At 42.4% G+C, this 23,463-nt stretch overlaps 4 protein-coding genes across 4 annotated transcripts; all 4 read left to right on the forward strand.

Annotated features, from left to right (window-relative positions):
- Window positions 1-1,753: 1,753 nt before the first annotated feature.
- On the forward strand, window positions 1,754-2,998 carry LOC134208410 (cyclin-dependent kinase 2). Its single transcript, XM_062684396.1, has 2 exons — window positions 1,754-2,034; window positions 2,096-2,998. Exons 1-2 carry the CDS (start codon window positions 1,910-1,912, stop codon window positions 2,862-2,864), a joined length of 894 nt encoding a protein of 297 aa, XP_062540380.1. The 5' UTR covers window positions 1,754-1,909; the 3' UTR covers window positions 2,865-2,998.
- A 9,490-nt stretch (window positions 2,999-12,488) lies between these two features.
- Window positions 12,489-15,143, forward strand: LOC134206214 (uncharacterized). Its single transcript, XM_062681903.1, has 3 exons — window positions 12,489-12,605; window positions 13,330-14,328; window positions 14,457-15,143. Exons 2-3 carry the CDS (start codon window positions 13,330-13,332, stop codon window positions 15,141-15,143), a joined length of 1,686 nt encoding a protein of 561 aa, XP_062537887.1. The 5' UTR covers window positions 12,489-12,605.
- A 164-nt stretch (window positions 15,144-15,307) lies between these two features.
- LOC134206215 (uncharacterized protein K02A2.6-like) lies at window positions 15,308-17,599 on the forward strand. The gene has a single exon (XM_062681904.1). It carries the CDS (start codon window positions 15,308-15,310, stop codon window positions 17,597-17,599), a length of 2,292 nt encoding a protein of 763 aa, XP_062537888.1.
- Window positions 17,600-18,858: 1,259 nt separating this feature from the next.
- On the forward strand, window positions 18,859-19,545 carry LOC134206216 (uncharacterized). Its single transcript, XM_062681905.1, has one exon. It carries the CDS (start codon window positions 18,859-18,861, stop codon window positions 19,543-19,545), a length of 687 nt encoding a protein of 228 aa, XP_062537889.1.
- Window positions 19,546-23,463: the final 3,918 nt, after the last annotated feature.

Genomic DNA, 23,463 nt, shown 5'->3' on the forward strand with positions numbered 1-23,463 from the left:
CCCATTTGGGAACATTACAAACGCCGCGCAGTGTATCACATCCAGAGAATCTGACAATATTGAATACAATAAAGTTGCTTTCCGGCGAGGCTTCCCCCACCAACGGTCCAAATTAAGTGAAATGAACTTAATATTGAGTTGTTTGAACTTCATTTTGGGTTGTCTGATCTAACCGTGTAGAATCTATAGATGAGCGAAAGTCGATTTTTTTGACCGTGCACGCGCGCATATGACGTCACAGCCCCTAACGTTTCCATTGAAATCGTGACGTCATGCTCGTTTGGAGACACGTTTGACAGTTCGTTTGGAGACAGAGGATTTATCTTCGCTCATCTATATATTCCACTAAAAGATATTTTAGTTACTACAGTCGCGATTCGCTGGTTGGGCCACGAACTCGGCCCAACTAACGAATTCGGTTTTTTAGTTGGGTCAACTGACAGCCATTTGAACACGTGTATTTCGACTTAAACATCACAAATGATGTCCAGTGACGCCCAATCCCGTTTTCCGTGTTTACATTGAATTTTGACGTACGGTTGCTTTTTAGTTGGGCCATGGCCCAACCAGCGGAGGCCCAACTAAAAAGTGACCCAAGTATTAAGATCCCAACCAGCGAATCCCGACTGTAGATAAAGATTGTCGCTTCGGTTCCCTTTGTTCTGCTCTCCGAAACATATGTAGTGGTACATACCTGTCAAATCGTATGGATTTTCCTTCTTTGACATTTAGCTCCCCTATCCTCGCCAGCAAAAGATGTTCCGGACAGCTACGACAGCGACAATCTTTATCTAGTAACTAAAATATCTTTTATTCCACTATCTATAGCCGTACACGGAAGAAAAAAAGTACCCAAAATTGAGTATTTTTAAACTTACTTTTGAGTTATTTTTTTCTCTTCTCTTTCATCCACTCTTTCTTTTGTTGTCAAAAACAAAAGAGCCAAACAATCCAACGACGCCAGTTCAATACGGGAAGCCAATTTCGAGTTATATTACCTGAGGTCGAGATTGAGTGAATTAAACTTACATTTGGGTAAATAAATTTTCCGTTGAGTACTTTTTTAACATGGGAGTAAAGGCAAACTACTTCGACCCTACTAACTCAATTTGGCTTCCCGTACACGGTTAGATGACTTTACCCATTAATGGGTACTGTGTTATTGTTGATATTATTCCCACCGTGAAAAATTCACCCATTTTCTTCAAAAAGCGCCACTACTCATTAAAATGGGTGGTGGCACTTTTTCAAGAAAATGGGTGAATTTTTCACGGTGGGAATAATATCAACAATAACACAGTACCCATTAATGGGTAAAGTCATCTAACCGTGTACGGATGTTCGAGGTTGGGTGAATTAAACTCACTTTTGGGTAGTTTATTTCTTCCGTGTAGGCTTCTTCTTCCTCTCTGCTTGGGAGTGCTATCACATTGGACAAATCGACGTATGAAGCAATGTCCTTTTGAATAATAAGTACCCGAGAAATAGTTTTAATTGTTAAATTGTTAAAATTGTTAAAATTTGAATTCAACCCCTTCAACATAAAATTGGCTTCCTCAAACTGCTATCGTTTTCTTTCTCTTTTTTTCATAACAATTAATGGGTAGATGCTCAAAATAAAACTACTCAAAATTTATAATTGTATTTATCTAAATAAACTCATTATTATAAGTATTTTATTTTGCCGTGTACGCCCTTCAAAAACATTTCATGCAAAACATGTTTGACAGTTCGTTTTGGCGCGGTTTCCGATCCGCCCTGTCAGGATGCAGTCTGCTGTTTTCCAATCGCATCGAGCAACGGGATTCCGGCTGGAATCTACCTGGCTGGGATACAATGATCCTGCGGATAATCAGCTAACCGATTATTTATTTTGCCGGAACTGCTGGATTTAAAAGCGATACACGGAATGCACAAAATTGGCGACTACCAGCGGATCGAGAAGATTGGCGAAGGAACGTACGGAGTTGTGTACAAAGCCAAGGATGTTAACACGCAAAAGTATGTTGCCCTCAAAAGGATTCGGTTAGACAGGTGAGTGCAAACAAAGTCCGTGTTTTAAGCCAATAATGGAAACTGATTTCTCGAATTTCAGTGAAACCGAAGGTGTCCCATCGACCGCAATCCGTGAGATATCCCTACTGAAAGATCTCCAACATCATTCGATTGTAGAACTGTTTGACGTTGCCGTGATGGACTCCAGCATCTACATGATCTTCGAATATCTGGACATGGATCTCAAAAAGCTTTTAGATCGACACAAATCGTCGTTCTCGCCGAAGTTGGTAAAAAGTTACATGCATCAGATGCTGGATGCAATCGCGTTCTGTCATATGCATCGGATCCTGCACCGAGATCTCAAACCACAGAACCTGCTGGTGGATCGTGCTGGCCACCTCAAGTTGGCCGATTTCGGCTTGGCCCGGTCTTTTAATGTTCCGATGCGAACGTACACTCACGAGGTGGTCACACTTTGGTACCGAGCTCCGGAAATTTTACTCGGTACGAAGTTTTACGCAACCGGTGTGGACATTTGGAGTCTGGGATGCATATTTGCGGAAATGATTCTGCGGAGGCCGCTGTTTCCGGGGGACAGTGAGATCGACCAGCTGTATAGGATATTTCGAACGCGAGGGACACCGGACGAAAGTAATTGGCCGGGTGTGTCGCAGCTGCCGGATTACAAGAAAAGTTTTCCCCGTTGGGACGGCCAGTCGGTTCCCGAGCAGATAGAGGTTTACCGAGCCAAAGATTTGTTCGAGGTATTGATGGTTTACGATCCAACCAAACGGATTTCTGCTAGGAACGCTATGCAACAGCCGTACTTTGACGATGTGGAGCTTGTGCCGCCAGTACTTGAGTGAAGTTCCACCGGGCAAAGTATAAAATATTTTAGAATAAGTAAAGGTTTGAAAATGAAAAATATTTGACATCTGTGTGCCGCTACAAAGTAAAGTAATTTAGTCGCTATTTAAATAAAATTAGGAAGTAAAGATAATTTCTCTTATTTGTGCTGAAATTACTTTCATGTCCTGAATGTTGCAAAGATGTGTTCTAACTTTCATTAATTAATCACACAATCATGGCTAACGATTTTCTCAGTCAGCGGCAGGCATCTATAGATATATTTTAAAATATTCAACTATCTGTCTGATTTTTTTAAGTGCTGAAGATTGATGTTCATTGGACACCACAAGCGTTTGTCCAAACATCTTAGATCAATGACAAGTCTTCTTCTTCTTCAATGGCTCTACATTCCAACTGCAACTTGAACCGGATTTTCAACTTAGTATTCTATAAGCATTTCCTCAGAATTGAAAGCTTTTCTATGCCCGCCATTGCTCGAGTATGTATCTTGTGTGGCAAAGTACAATGGATACACTATGCCCGCAGGGTGTCGAGGAAGTTTCCAACCCGAAAACATCGTAGACCGGACTTAGAATCGAACTCGCCATGTCCGGATTGGCAATCCTACGCCTTTGCTCGCAAGGCTACTGGAGACCCAATGACAAGTATTCATCCATATTCTTGTTAACGTACGAACACGCTTGAGAACAAAAGTTGGTTCGCATTCTCGTTTAGGACAGCGAAATCAAATAGTGACATGATTCGAACGAATCTGTTCGTTCGCCCGTAAACTAGAATAAGAAATAATTAGCAAATCATATATAACATTATCATGATTAATTTAGTGTGGCAGGATATGCTTAAGAGGAAAATTATTTAGAGCTATGACTACGCTGGCCTTGATGAATTTCATTTATTTATCTATTTTGTGTAATTGTAATTTTACATGTTAAGTGGTTCGCCTTTGAGCCCTTTGGTATGAATATTCCCTAATTTCCTAGAATCATTTTGTTTTTATATTCTTGAGGAGGCAATAATTCGTATTTGATAACCTAACTAACTATTTACACTTAATATCTTCCTTGTTGTGGGAGGTAGGGCGTGTCAATAAAAGGTGGTCGGTTTTTAGAGCGATAAATGCTTCAAACTGTAATTAATTATAATCGGTAAGTACAGTCAAATTTCACTCGTTGGGCTATCTTTAGATGGGCTACGATTTAGTTGGGCGCCCGTTAGTTGGGCTGTAGCCCACTTAAAACGAAGGTGGACATCAACGGCAGTTTTTTTTTCTTTTTCGCAGTTGGCAGCTCTGAATTTCTATTATATTCGCTGATTTGACAGATGAAATCTCAGCCCAACTAACGAAAGTCTTTCACTAGATGGGCTACGAGTTTAGCCCAACGAGCGAAAGTTGACTGTACTTATGGTTTGCTTTACAATAAATCAACACTTACAATTCGGTGCGCTTACTTCTTGTCGCGCCCTACATCGAATCCTCGCCCGATCGGCGGGTAAGGTAATTTCTAGGTAAGTATTAGGTTATATTATTTCTCGAGCAACATATGATTGATACTGTTATTATAGCACAGCGAGGTCGCACGGTCCACTCATCAGTGTTTGACGCGATCAGGGCATTAATACTATGGGAAAATGTACAGTGGATAATCTTCTTAATACAACGAAACCAGAAAACGTAAAGAGGCAAAGACCCAACACATTGCGGGATACGAGTGATTCCCGAAAGGGATAACACACACTCGAACAAACAAACCACGCTTGTGGTAGCAGCAAAAGATGATAATCCACTGTACACAATCCCTAGGTTAAGTATATGTGGCGAGCATCGTGAGAGAGCGGAGAAACGAGATATACCAGCGCATCTGCAGGCCCGACCGAACTCATCGATAATAGGGAAGCAGTCCCGTGTTGTCAGCCAAACATTCCAGACGTATTACGGAAGGTTTCTTCGATGTTGGTTAGAGTGGGAAAAGTGGACAAGCATTGCCGTTGTGTAGCTATTTTGGATATCCACACGCATGAATCCGGTGATAGTTCGAAGTAGAAGAGTATTGGCCGGTATTGTGGTGACCGCTTCACGATTGGGAGAAGTGGAAACTTCCGTCGATCCGTAGCCGGGTTGAACGAAGAGTGACGGTGGAAGTAGAAGTCGGAAGTCGCGGTGATCCGTTGGCGGGTTGGAACAGAAGTGTCGGTGGGAGTTATTGAATTGTCCGTGTGACAATTGATACAAGTCAAGATCTGTAGATCCGTAACCGGATCGGTAAGACCCGAGTGCCACGTGACGCTGAGGTCCGGAAGTTGAAAGTCGCGGTGATCCGTAAGCGGGTTGGAACAGAAGTGTCGGTGGGAGTTATTGAGTTGTCCGTGTGACAAGGGACACAAGTCAAGATCCCTGGATCCGTAACCGGATCGGTAAGACCCGAGTGCCACGTGACGCTGAGGTCCCAAGGAAAGAACAATGTCCCCGCAAAGCGCTATTGTTCCAGTGTCCCCATTGTAGTGGTGAATAGCTTCGACCGGCGTAAAACTCGTGAACGATTGGTGGTTTTCATGGTGACCGAACTCCGATGGACCAAGCAGAGATCCCCTTAAAAGAAGTGAACCCTCGTCTAAGTGTCGCGTTGGTGTTAGTCATCGTTTTGATCGGACCGGAGCCCGATTCCATGTATTCCTGGGCGTAGAGCAGTGTTTGCTGCTTGCATTCCGAGACAGTGTGTCGCCTTGTCCAATAGCGGCTAACAGCGAAGAATCGGCATCGGGGAGGAAGCCCCAAGATCCGTGCGGTGAGTTCGAGTGTCGTGGCAAGGTAAATGATCAAGCTGGAAGGTGTAGAAGCAGGTGGCCCCAACGATTCGCGTGTGCACAGACTTTTAGAATTAAGTGAGAAGTGTCCGGACGGTAAATAAAGAGAGCATGCATGCAATAAATCTGTTTAATTTAAAATCGAAGTGGAATGATAATTTGCGGTAGGAAGAAACTATTGTTCAATTACAGGTTCAACCCACCTAGGACGGAATGGCCGGTAAGTGACAATGTATAAAGCACGGTAGATAACCCGAGTCATTCTGTAGAAGGGTAACATGATTACGGCCGAAAAACCAACAATGCTGAACCGAGAAAAATGAGGTTCAAGTTTTCTATGACTAATTTAATTCATTTATTGAATTTGAAACTCATTTCATGGCCAAAACCATCTCAATACAATACGTAAATGGTTATATTATAACAGCAGATTAAAATTAATCGAAAAACCATTCGAAATCTACGAAATTTCAGCTAAAACAAAAATTGCGCCGTTTACTCGCATTACCGGCAACACGTCTGGTTTTTAAGCCGTTTGCTCAAAGCTAGTAACATCATCGGATTTGTTTAGATTTGTTAGCCAGAGTAGTTCTGCTATGCGATATATCAAAAACCTAGTAAGAATATACATTTTGAAATAACTTGAAGCTAGTTTTTCTAAATAAACAATATAAAGTGAACGGCCTAAAAACCAAAGCAAACATTCCGCATGGTAGTTAAGGGCACCAACAAAGGACTTAAAAACCACTAAGGTGCAAATGGTTCATGAGACGTTCACTCAAAATAGCAATAAATGTGTTTCTTAAGAGATATTAAGTACGGAGTTTTACCTACGATAAAGAATAATTTACAAAGCAATCGTTTATGCTAGAAAATGAAAAATCATGGTTTTGGTTTATAAGCCGTAATCATATGTTACGCGAGATTTATTTCATTTCAGTGTAATTTTGATTTCTTACTTTTCTTTTCATGTGCGTACTATCGGACACGGCGGATGGATTGGAAGGAAACGGCCCCTTCCACGTTCTAACTTAATTGATGTTAAATCAATCTTATTCTCTTAGCGTGGATTCATTACTAACCTCAATCTGACATGCGTTATCGTTAACTAGCGGTTTGATCGATACTGTTTTCCAGGTACTATCACTTCGCAAATAACAAGAAAGAGCACTCTGAACTTCTAATACTTCTTCTAAACTAGAATTAAATCGAATTAATTTATCAATTAAATTGCCTTTTCTAACACGGAATCCACTCCGCTACTCACTCGGCGGTGCCAAAACTTTTTTTTTTTTATTAGCTTTATTAAGGAGACTTGCAGCCCCAGGCTGGCTCGCCTCCGGGTGCCAAAACGAACAATACGAACCGGAACCTGTCCCACAATTCGGCCCTGTTATTCTATATGAAGCGACGCTTTCACAAGAGCGCGTGGCCAGGGTGACCAGTTCGACGTACTATGTACCAACAATCCCCCTCGGGTGTAGTTCGGAGTCCTCCGAAACTTCACGTTTTTCTATAACGTCGAGTAGTGCCAATCGTGTTACCGGTCGCAGCAGGCTCTTGTCCCCGATCTTCACGACGGCCTGTCGAGGACGGCCATCTGAATTCGGAACCATGCGGATGATTCGTCCTCGTTCCCATCTGTTATGTTTTCTTGGGTTGCGGTATAACCTGAATCCGCCCCTGGGTAACAGAGGTAAGGAAGGAGAGCAGTGTACAACAGAAAGGAAAAAGAATAAAAGCGTGATTTGTAACTTCGTATTAAATTCGTATTTTATTTCGGTAATTAAAGTGCAATTCTAACATTGGCGACGAGGATTAGAATTCGCGGGCGCGTGCGAGTTTTAAGTAATTGGATTCGTGATCGAGAAACGGTGATTGAATTCGTAATCGAAGTGATTTCTCTATGTCAAACTTAGCAGCGGGCGAGTTTTGAGGAAGAGGAAACAACAACAACAAAGATGAATCCTGCAGCAGGGAGCGGAATGTTACCATTCGATCCAGACGACACGACGAATGTTAGTTCGAGATGGAAGAAGTGGAAACGTTCTTTCGAGATTTTTTTGGACGTCAATAATGTGACTCTTCCGAGCAGAAAGAAGTCATACCTACTCCACTTTGCGGGGGAAAGCGTACAGGATATATATGATAGTCTAGTGGGCGATGGAAATCAGCCAGTGCCTGTAGGATCGGATGCTTACCAGGAAGCTGTTGGAGTGCTAGACGGTCATTTCTTGCCCATGAAGTGCTTGCCACAGGAGCGCCATATCTTCCGGAATTTGCAGCAAGAACCTGATGAGAAGATTTCAAAGTTTGTTCTCCGTTTGCGAGAGCAGGGTAATCTATGCGAATACCAAGATTGACTGGAAGAAAACATCAAAGAGCAGATCTTTGAAAAGGGATCATCCGACGAGCTTCGAGCGAAAATACTGACGAAACCATCAATGACCTTGACAGAAATTATAAATGAAGGCCGTTCGCTCGAAACTATCGAAAAAGTACGACAGCAGTTAAAGCGTTCCGCAGATATAAACAAACTTTCAACTTCCAAGAACGAATGCTTTCGATGTGGTCGTGTTGGGCATTATGCTAACGAGGATTGCTGCCCGGCGAAGGACAAGAAATGCGAGAAGTGCGGTCTTTCGGGACATTTCAAGCGATGCTGCCTTGGATGCTGCAAAACAAAGGAACAGAATATCGACAATAATCGTTTCAAGCAAAGGAATAAGCGGATTCGGCAGGTTGGAGGGGAAGCATCAGGTGGACAGGAAAGTACATATGACTCTGACGATGAAAGCACGGGTGTTACTGGCAGCACTGTCGACGGCGAAATGATTGTGAAACCACTGTCCGTTCCCTCGCATCTGGGCGATTCTCGCCCAGCAGACGGTCCCACAAACAACAACAGTATTGACTGCACAGAAGAATAGCAAAAGTAGACAAAGCTCAGCATCGTGAGTGAGCACATTTGATAGTGAATCACATTTGGTAGTTATCAAGTTATTACTGTTAAAATCCTCAATTGTAATACAGTCAGTAATATTCGGAAAGTACTAATAGAGTAGTTCAATCAAAGAGTAGTCAAATTAGCTGCTATTAGTGAGTGACAGATCATAGTGAAATTATACAGAATTTGTTGAACTGATTACGAAATTTATGCACTTCAGGTACCGCATTATAGTGAATTTCGGTCGCTAATTTATTTCCACGCAGTAAGTGGAGAACTGTAAAATTAGTTGAGGTAGGTCAGATTTGTTATTGTACCGCTTCTGAGTGATTATTTGAAATTGAACATGTAAACTGTAACATACAGTTATTAAAATTACCAAACATAACCTAGAATATGATTTACAGTAGGACCGATTAAATTGATTAGACGGATTGAAACGCGGACCAAAGATAAAACTGTAAAACACTGATAATGTAAGTTTATAACTGTATCTGTCTCTGTATCTGTATACTGAATTTGCCATGAAATTAAATTCCAACTTGAAGCTGCTAAGTTTGCAACTAAAAAGACGGTGTTTGTTCTGACGTTCGGGAACATTCTTCAAGATTATCATCCGAAGTTAGATGATAGTTTCCCGTCGGCGGTCCGCGCAGTTTTCAACCGGAGACAACAGCCTATTCAGATTCGACCCAGGATTGAAGAAATTTAACATCGCACCCATCAGCACGGCGGACATTCGATCGCATCAAAACTCAAGTCAGTATTTGCTTTGTTTGCCTTTACCTGTGACATCAAAGGATCGCAGTGCCTGCAGCTGTTAGTGTAGTAAGCTAGTTTAGTCTCAGGCAGTTGGGTTAGATCAATTAGAACTAATGATGACGACAAAGGGCAAAAATGTCACGAATACGGAAGCTATTGATAAGCCGTGTAAAAAATGCAATCGAAAGGGGGGCGATGATAATTGGGTCTGTTGTGATGTCTGTCAATCTTGGGAGCATTTTGGGTGTGCGGGAGTGAATGAATCGATCGCAGATAAGAGCTGGAAGTGCAGTGTTTGTTTGACCGATTGGGATGGTGGTGACAATAATGGATCAAAATCCGATGTGTCCTTTAACGAGTCGTCCGTAAGCAAGAGCAGCAGCCGTGAATCACAACGATTGCAGCTTAGTTTGCAGCACTTAGAGGAGCAACGGAAATTGAATAAACAGCGAGCCGAACTGGAAGAAGAAGCTAAAGTGAAACAACTGGAAAAGGAAGCCAAGCTGAAACAGTTAGATGAAGAGCAGGAATATTTGAAGCAGAAGTTCGACCTGTTAATCCAAATAGATAAGGAAAAGGATTCATCAAGTAAGCGGAGTGGAATAAGCAAAGTGAGTGTGAAAAGTAAGCGTGATCAGATGGAGAAGTGGTTGAAGGGATCTAAGGTGGAAGAAGTTGGTCAGTCGAAACCATCAACGTCAGCAGTACCATCCATCGTAGGAGTTAATGAGCTGCAACCACCAGCTGTTTCGCTACAGGTTCCAGTTTATCCACTCTCCCAAAATTCTGGGAATGTTATTACATTGGCGAAATCCTACGAACAACTGCAATCAGGAATTCCGACGGCGACCCAGATGACAACGAGTTCTCTAGCAAACGTTCCGACTGTGCCATTTTCTGAAGTGGAACATGTTGAATCAGTTATTCCGGTTCGACCAATCGTTCCCACCTCTTCGTCACCGTTCGTACCGGAAATCATGAGCCATCCAGTTAGAACAGCACCCCAGCTAACTAGTACAGTTCCGTTACGGAATGTAGCTGCTTCTTCAGGAGTAACATTTAGTGGAATTCAGCCGTGTTATTCTAGATCTTCAGCAGCATGCCCGGCAGTTTCGTATGCAGCAATGCAAGGGGGTGTCGCGCATTTAAATCTGCCGTCATCTAGTTTCCGTAGTGCACCAATACCAGGTAATCCATCGAATTCAGCAGTTTTCCATGGTGTTGGATCGTGGGCAAACCCAATGCAACCCGGATCAGTCAATACACTGGGACCACCTTCAGTCGGGAATGGAACGGTGACCTACGGACAAGGTGGATCACAAAGCAACCATACAGCAGGACCAACCAGCGCACAGTTAGCAGCCCGACAAGTGATGCCAAGGGACCCAACAAACAACGACAAGCTACAAATAAGCATCTAGGTTGAATTATTGTTTAATTGTGATCTTTGTAGCTGAATAAAATGGATGCTGAATAATTTGCTAGACAGATTTCATTTCAGCATTTAATCTAACTAATATTCGACATGGCCTATTTATTTGTTTACTACCTTTATTTGAAGTCGAACTTACGTTTTCGTTTTATCACATTTCAGCACATTGGGGAAGTTTAACAATGTACTGAACTAATGATTTTTAAAGTTCTCTGTTCGACTATGATGTGATGCTCTGAAAGGGTGATCGAATTGAGTTTGAATAGTAAGTTAATAAGGAGGCATTAGACATCCTTCTTAACCTTTGTCCTTCTTAACCATTGGATTTCAAATTTATCTGATCTATCGCACAGTGGGAAAAAACATGTTTTTTTTTTTCAGTTTGAGAGAAAATCTGGGTTCTAGATCTGGGAAATTTGATTTATAGAAAAATAATGATTTATTTTCAAGACATGCTTTTTATTTTCGTGATTTATTAAACTGTCGGAGATTATAACGAACAAAACTGCTGGAGCAATAAAAAAAATCATGCATTCATGCGGAACTAAATTTACTAAAAGCCGGACATAACGCCGTTGAATAACATCGAAAATTATTGAATCTTTGGTGTGTGGAATCCCAATATTATCGCATGGATGTTGATCTTTATTGCGGCGAAATAATTGGAATTATCTTAGCATTTGACAATCATATCGCAACCGATTATCAAGAGATTCTGAGGAAGGCCGAATATACATTGATTTTATTTTCATAAATTCATAAATAGCATTGGGGACGGATTTAATTTTATCGTTTATCGACATTATTTTTACGTATTTTTTCCTAGTGTGCGATGGTTATGACTGGTTGAACAATGGTTGAAATAAAAAATTGTACAGTTATTAACAAACTGTAGTTTGACAGATCGACTTATTGAATAAGAGTCCAATTATGATTCATATTCAGCAATAAGAATATTTATGTTATGCATTGAGTGAGCCATATCTAACAAATCAAGGATGGCGCGGATGACAACGTTACCGGCGGATGATCAAATGACAGCAGTTCGAGACCCGATTTAGGAAAATTTTAAAATGATTATATGAAAATAGCAATTGCTTCAAAATACGTTCATTGAAGATCTTACTGATGTTACCTTCTATGCGTTATTATTTTCGAAGAATTCACATGTAGCTGAATTGAGGCTTAGTAAAATGCTTATTAAAGGTTTAACGAATCAGTTAATAAAGTTGTTTTTCAAAATGAGATGATGTAGTTGTATAACTTCGCCAAAATTGTGTGAACAATGCTTGAACAGAAGTTGTGATAAGAAATAGTACAGACATAATTCAACACAGCGCTGAATTAAATCATCACACTGATGTTAGTTCAACTAGTGAATGTTTGTTGGGGAGTTGCCAAAGTTTACCGGAGATCCACAGGAGTGGCCTATTTTCTATAGCTCGTTCAGAAACACTACGGAAGTTTGCGGGTACACGGATGCTGAGAACTTAGCCAGACTGCAAAGATGTTTGGGTGTGTAGAGTGTAACAAACAACTCAGTGTTCCTTGATAACAACCCTGACTCAAACGTTAGAAATGAAATGAGAGAGTGAGCAACTAGACGGAGAGAGCATCAGGGAAATGAACCGAAACCAGGTAAGAAGGCAGTTGGCTCGGGAGTTGGAAACAAGTAGTTGAGACGAACGGGTGCAAATAGCTCATAAGCCAAATCCCGAATATTCCTGGAAATAATATCCCGGCCATTGGATTCTACAATTGGCGCAGCGCGGTACGATCGAAATATTGGATAAGGTAAGGAATATGTTTGTCTTACGTTTACGCTTACGGTTTAGCTTACGAATAATCGTATAGACATGGAATTTTTTTTTTTTTCAAAAAACGAAGCCTGTCGCAAACACAAAAAAAAACAAAATGGCTGACAGTGAGCCCGGTAATAACCGTAGCACTAAGCTAGCCATCCGCTGAAGGTATAACGAAAAGAGTACGACGAATAATTGAAATGTGAGACCGGTATATCCCGAAGCAAAAAAAGAGAGGTGAGTGAGTCCGGTTCTAACCGAAGCACATGAGCACTCCCACTAGACCAGCAATAGACTGAAGAGTGCAAAGAATACTGCGTGAGACCGGCAAATCCGAAGCACAAAACAAAAAGGCAAAAAAAAAAAAAGTGGTTCCGGTTGTAACCGAAGCACATGAGCGCTCACACTAGACCAGCGATAGGCTGAAGAGTGCAAGAGTATTATAATAGACCGGCATATAGCCATCTACTGAAGGGCGAATGAAAAGGGAAAAGAGAAAATAAAGTGATTCGCAAAAAAAAAGTGGTGTGAGTTCCATAAAGGTAGACAGATGTGCAGATAGCATGTAAAAGAATATGAAAAAATAAGAAATTGTTTTGCAAGAGTATTATCAAAATTTATGTATTTGTATTTGTGATCGAAATGTTAGAACCAGTTTCTGTTGGAATCAGATTGAAGATTTTATTCAAGAGGAAAATATCTCATATTACTTACAGATGAACGCTGATTACAAAACAAGTTGGCCATTGGAGCCATTCAACGATGCAGTGAATGGACTAGACCTCAGACGTGAGTGGGAAGAATGGCACCGGTCATTCGAGCTACTGGTGGAAATGCGCAACGTCGAAACGCAGCATGAGAAGCTGGTGCTCTTGCTGACACTAGGCGGTCGTGGCTTGCAACGAATTTATTATAATCTTGGCCCAGTTAGTGATGAAATTCAACCAACGCCGGTTCCAATACCATTCATGCCGGAAGAGGATCCAGAATATGATAACGCGATAAAACGCCTTCAAAAGTTTTTCATCGGAAAGAAGAATGATCGCATCGAGCTGGAATTGTTCCGTTCAATGAGGCAATCAAGCGACGAATCATTTAACAATTTTATTCTGAGATTGAGAACACAAGCCACGCGATGTGAATTCAAGGACCGTACTGAAATGGAAATCCTACATCAAATCACGATGGGCGCTAAGGACGAGAGAGTACGCGATAAAGGATTGGAGAATATGATCAACTTGGACGAACTGGTAAATTATGCAGTTAACCGCGAAATACTGATGAAGCAGAAAGAAAAGACAAAGCCATTCGGTAACGAGATTGGACCGGTAGCTGTGGCTGCTGTCCGACAAACACAAATGCAAAGACCAAGATTCAGAAGCGTGCGAGGGAGTTATACCGGTAACCGTACCTTCCGTGAGAGGTCCTTTAACCGAGACAATAGACCGATCAAGCGGGAGACCATGTCCGAATGTGGTCGGTGTGGCTCAGACCGTCATCAAACGGATTCGAATGGATGCTCGGCTCAGAAAGCAAGATGTAATAACTGCGGTCGCAAAGGCCACTTCGCTCGAAAATGTTTCACAAGGCAAACCGTTGAACCCAGATACAACACTCATCGAACTCAAATCACCGAAGAGGCTAACACTCTTGGAAGAGATGCCGAATGGAAGGAGGAGCTGCCCCACCGTCCAGAACCAGGAGAAATGCTCAAGGTAGATGAATAATTTTGTCACTAGAACTAAAATATATTTTGTAGAATCCTTCAAAATCGTATAAAATACTTCTATAAATACACTTATTTGTTTTGTTCTGTTTTCACATTGGTACGTGGTATCTATAGGCAACAATGTCGAATCGGAACAGTGGCACTATCACATGTTTTGTTGACAAAACTCCGATAGACTTTCTCGTTGATTCGGGGGCTTCAATAAATACTGTCACGAACGAAGCATGGCTTGCTCTAAAGGAACAGAAAGCGAAGATATTCAAAACTAAATTTAAATGCGATCGACAATTTAGGGCATACGCAAGCGAAGCACCACTGAGTGTGCTTTTGGTATTCGAAGCATGGATCTCGATCAATGATACAAAGCCGAACGCTTATGCCGAATTTTTTGTAATAGAAGGGGCAAACAAATGCCTTTTGAGCAAAAGGACCGCAGAGGATCTAAAGGTGCTGAAAGTCGGTTTAGACGTCTGCAGGGTGGAACCAGAAATTGACCCCTTTCCGAAGTTCCCAAATATACAGGTGAAGCTGACAATTGACAAGAGCGTGCTTCCGCGGAAATTAGCTTATTTGCGAGTTCCTGCTCCGTTAGAATCACAAGTTGATGCAAAAATTTCTGAAATGCTACGTAGGGATATCATAGAGCGAGTTAATGGACCCCCAGAATGGATTTCTCCTATGGTCGTGGTTCCCAAAGGCAAAACGACGTTCGACTCTGTGTTAATATGCGTTATCCTAACGAAGCTATTCAGCGAGAGCACTATCCGTTACCCGTTATCGACACGTTCCTTAACAAATTGAGGGATCTACCTTTTCTCCAGACTTGACATTACATCTGCGTTCCATCACGTTGAATTGCATCCCGATTCTAGAGCGATAACCACGTTTATGACCGGAAGAGGGCTTATGCGATTTAAAAGGTTGATGTTCGGCATTAACTGTGCGCCTGAGATTTTCAGAGAATAATGTCGGAAATGTTGGCAGGCATTGAAGGCGTCATAGTATACATTGATGACATCGTTATAGCGGGCAGTACAATAGCTGAACACGATGCACGACTTGCAGAAGTACTGGAAGTACTCAAAGAAAACAATGTAAAATTGAACGATGCGAAGTGTTTGTATCGTGTCAAAGAGCTGGAGATTTTGGGCTTCAAGGTCGATGCACTAGGCATTAGTCCATCCAACGATAAAGTTGAAGCAATAAGAACTTTTCGCCAACCTGAAACGAAAGAAGAAGCAAGAAGTTTTTTAGGACTCGTAAACTTTGTAGGACACTTCATACCGAATCTATCCACAAGGAGCGAACCATTGCGACAATACATTCGAGGAGAAGTAAGCGCATATGGAGAAGAACAGCGCAAAGCCTTCGACGACCTTCGAAATGAACTCTCACGTGGTGTTCACAAGCTGGGATTCTACGATCCAAAAGACGTAACCGAAATGTATGTCGATGCTTCCCCAGTGGGCTTAGGAGCTGTTTTGGTGCAGAGAGACAAATCGAAAATACCAAGGGTAATAAGCTTTGCGTCCAAGGGATTAACACCGGCTGAAAAGGTTTACCCACAAACACAGCGCGAGGCATTGGCTGTTGTTTGGGCGGTAGAGAAGTTCTATTTATATCTGTTTGGTTTACACTTCACCGTTTTCACCGACCACAAAACGCTGGAATATATTTACGGAGGAAAACATCGCGATGGTAGACGTGCATGCTCTAGGGCCGAATCGTGGGCGCTCCGTTTATTGCCTTTCGATTTTGAAGTGAAGCATATCCCAGGAGTATCCAACATCTCAGACATACTGTCAAGGCTTTGTCCGGCATCAGCTTCAGCGTTCGCCGACGATTCAGCACCATTTTTGTTCGCTATCGGTGACAACCCACTCGCTATTAGTTTGGATGAAATTATTGAAGAAACGCGTCGAGACGAGATGCTTATTGCCGTAACTAATGCATTACAAACAGATGAATGGCCGAAACACCTGTTTCGATATCAAGCATTCAGAAAAGAGCTTGGTATAATCAAAGGAGTAATTGTTCGCGACGAGAGGATAATTCTTCCAGACAGACTCAGAACTAAAGCGCTAGATATCGCACATCGTGGACACCCTGGTATTGTCACCATGCGTAGGATCCTCCGCGAAAAAGTATGGTGGCCATCGATGGATCGTGATGTGACTAACAGAGTTCAGGAATGTGCAGGATGTGCTACCGTGCGCAACGAGTACCCCCCTGAACCCATGATGAGGAAAGAAATGCCTGAAAGGGCTTGGCAAGAAATTGCGGTAGATTTCTTTACAGCAAAGGAATGTGCAACATTTCTAGTAGTTGTGGATTATTTTAGTCGCTTTCTACAGGTCATTGAAATGAAAAGCACAAATGCCAGCAAAACTATCGAGGCTTTGGAAGAAATATTTTCGCAACAAACCTACCCTGAGACAATCAGAAGCGATAACGGACCTCCGTTTTCTAGCGAGGAGTTTTCGAGGTACTGTTCACAACACAACATTAAACTAATCCGTACAATCCCTTACTGGCCGCAAATGAACGGGTTAGTAGAAAGGCAAAACCAAGGCATTTTAAGAACATTGCGGATTGCGAAGGCAACAAAGACTGACTGGCGGAAGGCACTGAAGGACTATGTATTCATGTATAATACTTCGCCCCATTCAGTAACAGATAAGGCTCCTATGGAGTTGCTAATGGGTCGGCCAGTCAAGAACATGCTACCATCTCTTAGAACGGAGCCAAGATTACGCCTTGAGGAAGATGTAAGGGAGCGAGATGCTATCAGAAAAATGCAAGGAAAATTGTATGCTGATGAGCGAAGACACGCCAAGGCTTCTGAAATCGAGGTTGAGGACACAGTTATGATGAGAAACTATGTCACAGGAAAACTTGAGCCAAAATTCCGTATTCAACTATTCACAGTTATTAAGAAAACTGGAAACGATACGATAATTGCTAATGAAGAAGGACTAATGTATCGAAGGTGCATAACTCATCTACGAAAATGGCCAACTTCAAGATCCACAGAATCAGAAACAGAATTAGCTCCAAGCTCAACCGACGATGTTCATTCCCCTTCAAAGGATTGCGACACTCAATCATCTCCGGTTAATCAGGAACAACCAACTCCGATCGTCCCGGAACAACGAACTCCAGCAAAACGAACTCTTAAAAGACCATACGTCGCAGCGAAGGAGCAACCGAAGCGCTCAAGCAGAAAAATAATTGTTCCACAGCGTTACAGTCCGTAGATGAAACTGTTTGGAGCTTTAGTGTGAATGTAGAGGATAAATTCTGCAAACAAAAAGCAATTAAAGGAAACATTATTTGATAAATCATTTACCTGTTTTTTTTTTTTCTTTGCTGACGGAATCCTTTATAATAAAACTAAAACAATACGGCTTTTGATTTTGTGACAGTTCCTGTGTTTGTTTTGGTCGGATTTTGTTGAGTTGACGATTATTGTAATTATGTAATTACAATAACTGAACAAATCCACACACAGGACTGTCATAACAATGAATAAGTATAGATTTATATTAGAGGATGTAATAACACACATCTAAAGAACTGTCAGAACGACCAGAATGGGCAAAAATAAACAATGTGGATGAAGGGCCTGGAAAGCATTCCAGAATTTCCAGTGAGGTAAAGATTTCGTATAGAGAAGGTACGCGAATTCTAGTACTACACAAGTCGCATATGATTTATGGTATAGATAGACTCGCGGTAGATATAATGCCGTATAAGTTCCAAATGAAAGTAACTATTTAGCTAAGTTCGATTCTTGCTTCAGTTTAATTCGAGGTAGAGAAGGGATGTAGAGTGTAACAAACAACTCAGTGTTCCTTGATAACAACCCTGACTCAAACGTTAGAAATGAAATGAGAGAGTGAGCAACTAGACGGAGAGAGCATCAGGGAAATGAACCGAAACCAGGTAAGAAGGCAGTTGGCTCGGGAGTTGGAAACAAGTAGTTGAGACGAACGGGTGCAAATAGCTCATAAGCCAAATCCCGAATATTCCTGGAAATAATATCCCGGCCATTGGATTCTACAGGGTGGTTTGGCACTAGAGGCTGTTCGAAGTCGGCTTCTTTTACCAGCATCGGTTCCATATGTGATTGACACGCTCCATAAGCTCTACGGTAGACCGGAGATACTGATCAGTTCGCTGCTGAAGAAAGTTAGGAACGTACCTCCACCCAAGGCAGAGAATCTAGCCACAATTGTCACCTACGGTTTGGCGATTCAGAATCTAGTCGACCATATTGTCTTGGCTGATCAACAAGCGCATTTATCAAACCCAATGTTGCTTCAAGAGCTGATCGATAAACTGCCTACATCGTTGAAAATGCAGTGGGGAACCTTCAAGCAAGCCTTTCAGTACGTCAACCTGGCGACATTCAACAGTTTCATGGCAGGGCTGGTAAACCTGGCTTCAGAACTTAGTATTGGTTCTGATACCGCGCAAAATCATCACACACAAGCTCGAACTGAAAGGTTGAAGCATGGGGAAAAGCTGTACACGCATGCCAGCGCCTAGCACGTTTAAGCAGGAAAAGGTGAACCATAAAGAAGAGACTGTTTCTAAAGCCTGCTCGTACTGTGGAAATGCAAGTCATCAGATCCTGAACTGTTCCAGCTTCAAGTCGTTGGACATCGGGGCGAGATGGAAGGCAATGCGTCAGAAGAACTTGTGTCGGTTGTGTCTAGTTCCTCACAAGAAGTGGCCTTGTCGTTCAAAGAAGGAATGTGGTATGGACGGTTGCCGTATTCGTCATCACATGCTGTTGCATAGCAGCCCACCGTACCGAAGCGAGTCTGTTGGTTCACCAAAGTCGGTAAAGACGGTACACCACAATCATCATCACACGAAATCCTTTTCGCTTTTCCGTTATCTGCCAGTTACTCTATATGGCAATGGGAACCATGTCGAAACCTATGCGTTCTTGGATGATGGATCGTCATCGACCTTACTAGAAGAAGCGCTAGTTGCCAAGCTGGGAATTGAAGGAGAACCGGACAACCTCTGGCTAGGCTGGACAGGAAAGATTGGTAGACAAGAGAAGAACTCCAGGAGAATCAGTGTGAAGATTTGTGGTACCCGTAAGAAGGAATCATTCGAGTTGGGAAACGTACGGACGGTACGGGAGCTCGGACTACCTAGTCAGACATTGGATTACATAGAGATTTGAAAGGTCTATCCTCATCTACAAGGCCTTCCAGTCAACAGTTACGTCAACGCAAAGCCCGGCATGATTATTGGCATCGAGCACGTACACCTGCTCACCAGTTTGAAGATCCGTGAAGGATGTAGGAGTGAGCCAGTAGCCACAAAAACTCGACTGGGCTGGTGCATCTACGGGAGAAATTCGGGAAATGATGAGACCATAGAGCAGTTGAACCTCCACGTCTGTCAAGAAATGAGTAACAGTGAACTGTATAACACTATGAAGAAGTTTTTCGCCGTTGAAGATGCTGTGGTGACGAAGTCGTTACAATCCGAGGAAGATCTGCGAGCTCGCAATATCCTGGAAACAACAACAGTACGTCGAGGAAATCGAATGGAATCTGGCTTGCTATGGCGCAAGGACAACGTTCGTTTTCCGGAAAGCTACAGGATGGCAATGAGTAGGCTTAGGGGATTAGAAAAGCGACTGTCAAAGGATCCAAAACTACGAAGAAGGGTCAATGAACAGATAGAAAGTTACGAGCGAAAGCAGTATATCAGAAAGACATCAGAACTGGAGATGGCAAGCGTTAACGCTCAGCAGATTTGGTATCTGCCATTGGGAGTAGTAATCAACCAGAAGAAGCCCAATAAAATTCGGATGGTTTGGGATGCAGCCGCAAAGTCTGGAGGAGTCTGTTTCAACGATATGCTGTTGAAGGGCCCGGATCTTCTAGTGTCGCTAGTAGACGTACTGCTAAGATTCAGTCAAGCAAATGTTGCTGGTTGTTCTGATATCCGGGAAATGTTCCTGAAAATTCTCATTCGGAATGAAGACAGGTGGTTTCAATGCTTCCTTTGGAGAGACAGCCCCGAGTCAGCAGTACAAATCTACATGGTCAACGTCGCAATGTTCGGTGCAACATGTTCTCCGTGCATTGCACAGTTCGTAAAGAACACAAATGCAAGCGACTTCGAAGAGCAGTATCCGAGGGCAGTAGAAGCGATAACAAAAAACCACTACGTTGATGACTTCCTCGACAGTGTCACCTCAGTGGATGAAGCAGTGGAACTTGTTGAGCAAGTCAAAGTTATCCACGCAGCAGCAGGATTCCAGTTCGGAAAAATACTTTCCAACGATAAAGCTGTACTGTTCAGGCTCGGTGAAACGGAATCAACTGTTAGTAAATCTCTGCACCTCGACAAAGATGGAACGCATGAACGTGTTCTGGGTGTGGTGTGGGTTCCAACGGAAGATAACTTCACATTCGACTGCAATGGACTGGAGGAAGTACTAGGAATCAACAGCACAATCCCGACGAAGCGTCAAGTCTTGCGCATCGTCATGAGGCTGTACGATTCTCTAGGGTTTGTCGCGCATTTTGTAGTACAGGGGAAAATACTGATGCAGGAAATATGGCGTACCGGCACCAACTGGGATGAACCTATTGTCGAGCAGTTATATGATCTGTGGAAAAGGTGGATTGAGCAGTACAGTAGGATCAGTGAAGTTAAAGTCCCTCGCTGCTTCTTCGGAAGTTTCTTCCCAGAGCAGATTAGTGACATACAAGTCCATATATTTACGGACGCAAGTGCAGCAGCATGTGCGTGTGTGGCCTACTTGAGGATTACAGTTGGCGATTGCAGTCAGTGCTCGCTCATAGCAGCAAAAACAAAGGTCGCGCCACTTCGAGCTCTGTCCATCCCACGTTTAGAGTTACAAGCAGCCATGATGGGATCCCGCCTGCTACAAACTATCTGCACAGCACTTACTGTCAACATACATCAGCGTTTCCTGTGGACAGATTCGGCAACAGTTCTAGCATGGCTTCGTTCTGACAATCGTCGTTACCACCAGTTCGTATCCTTCCGTGTAGGCGAGATTCTGTCGCTCACCAGTGTGGATGAGTGGCGTTATGTTCCCTCTCGAGAAAATGTAGCGGATGACGCTACAAAATGGAGCTCTGGACTTTCATTCGATCCTGGTTGCTGTTGGTACCAAGGTCCCCCATTTCTGCAAGATCCAGAAAGTCAATGGCCTGCGGAAAGGCCGGGAAAAGAGGCCGAAGATGCAGCAACAGCCGAGGAAATCAGCGTCATTGCGGTGCATCGGGCTGCCGAGGAAATTATAGACGTTCATCGTTTCTCGAACTGGAACAGACTGCTGCGTGCGACAGCTTACGTTCATCGGGCCATCGCCTCATGGAAACACTTATCGTGCGAGAGGCCGCTCGCAGTCCTTTGTCAAGCCGAATTTGTGAAAGCAGAGATAACTTTGTGGCGTCAGGCTCAAGCGCAAGTGTATTTCGAGGAAGAGCATTCACTAAACGAAGGAGGCAGTATTTCTAAAGGGAGTTCGCTTCGAGCACTTTCACCATTCTTGGACGAAAAAGGTATCCTTCGAGTTGGCGGCAGGATCGATAATGCACCAAATATGCCATACAATGCGAAGCACCCGGTCATATTGCCAAGAAATCACCGTATTACCTATCTTGTAGTGCTTAGCTTCCACCAGAGATTTCTCCATGCTAACAGCCAGTGGCGCCGGGAGTGGGTGGGACAAGTAGGACATGTCCTACGCATGAAAATACCTGGGTAGGACAGTAGAAGCATTGTCCTACCCATGATTATGGTAAGAACATACCATATGGAAAACTAAAAGATCTAATACTGTTTCAATTTCTAGATCCAAAAAATATCGTTTAAACATTTCAAAGTTTTTTTTTACAATGATATGGAAATGCTAATATCATCTTCCAAACTTAGACGTGCATGTTCATGATAGAATTAGAGGCGAAAGTATAGAATTGATAGTTCCGTTAGGATACGGCAGGCATGAAGAATGTTTTTATATAGAAGTCGATTTGAAAGCGAGCGATTTCAAAGTTAATCAGAGGTTGAACTGACAATAGTGAAGGTTTCCGAGATTGTAAAAGAGAAATCTTTTCTGAAAGGCTCTTCAGAGTCTGAGTCCTTTTTTATTCCAAAAAGTGCTCAATGATGTATTGAGATTTTTCAAAAAGTCTTGAAGTTTTTAATAATTTTGGATCTTCTATAAAATTGAAGAACACTTGCTGGAAGTACGTAATTATTTTTGCTGGTTCAGGGAGGCTGAAAGAATTTCCGAAATTTCATAAGAATAGACAGACCGACAGGTGAATTGAACAAAATTGGAATATCTAAACAATTATATAGCTTAGCTTAACTTTGCTTAGCCTAACTGTACTTGTTAATGATTGACTGATCAAAATTGGTGTAAATTGCGCTAAAATAAATAACAAACGCTGGAATTTACCACCAATTCTGGATGAACACGTGTTATCAATATATAGATCAATAACGGCACCAGTCATTTGGAAAACAAATGAATGTTATTGTGTAGTTATTGTTGCTTCTAGAGACCGAGAAAACCTCTCGGCCGCAATACCATGGAAAGAATCTTCGTTAATTCTGTAGGGCAGATAAGCAGAAGTGTACATCGAAGATTCACTTAAAAAAGTGATGTAGTCTTTGCCAGACCTCCTGTCCATAATGCAGAAGCTCTAGACTGCCGAGGCCGTCTCCAAAAAGGATATGAAATAATAATTGCACAAATATGCAAAAATGAAGTTCTTTATGATGATTGTAGTCAGGGGTCGTACGATGAGACAAAATCAAGCAATTTTTGGGTCGAAGGAGAATCTTTTTTCCTAATTTATAGTGAAAACCATCTTTTCCTTAGAGCGAACCTAGAAGATAAGCGAAAATCGTGCCTACTTGATGAATTTCTTTTTTCAAAAAATGTAAGACCGTAATGGGTTTCGAACCTAGAACATCAACAAAAATGTTAAGAAGCAGGGTTCATAATGCTCACTCAATCTCAGGAGCACATGATTTTCCCTCACGAAAGTATTCGGGGAGAAATCGCTTTTCGGGAAAGAAAAACAGCCTGGAGAGTGATAAC

Source organism: Armigeres subalbatus, chromosome 1 (genome assembly GCF_024139115.2).
Source record: "Armigeres subalbatus isolate Guangzhou_Male chromosome 1, GZ_Asu_2, whole genome shotgun sequence".
Classification (NCBI taxonomy): Eukaryota; Metazoa; Arthropoda; class Insecta; order Diptera; family Culicidae; genus Armigeres; species Armigeres subalbatus.

Bases quoted from the DNA above. Each gene is read 5' to 3' on its own strand.
- LOC134208410 (XM_062684396.1), top strand. From the start codon at position 1,910: ATGCACAAAATTGGCGACTACCAGCGGATCGAGAAGATTGGCGAAGGA. The intron at 2,035-2,095 runs GTGAGTGCAAAC...CTCGAATTTCAG, and splicing joins AAAAGGATTCGGTTAGACAG to TGAAACCGAAGGTGTCCCAT.
- LOC134206214 (XM_062681903.1), top strand. From the start codon at position 13,330: ATGAACGCTGATTACAAAACAAGTTGGCCATTGGAGCCATTCAACGAT. The intron at 14,329-14,456 runs GTAGATGAATAA...TGGTATCTATAG, and splicing joins AACCAGGAGAAATGCTCAAG to GCAACAATGTCGAATCGGAA.
- LOC134206215 (XM_062681904.1), top strand. From the start codon at position 15,308: ATGTCGGAAATGTTGGCAGGCATTGAAGGCGTCATAGTATACATTGAT.
- LOC134206216 (XM_062681905.1), top strand. From the start codon at position 18,859: ATGGGGAAAAGCTGTACACGCATGCCAGCGCCTAGCACGTTTAAGCAG.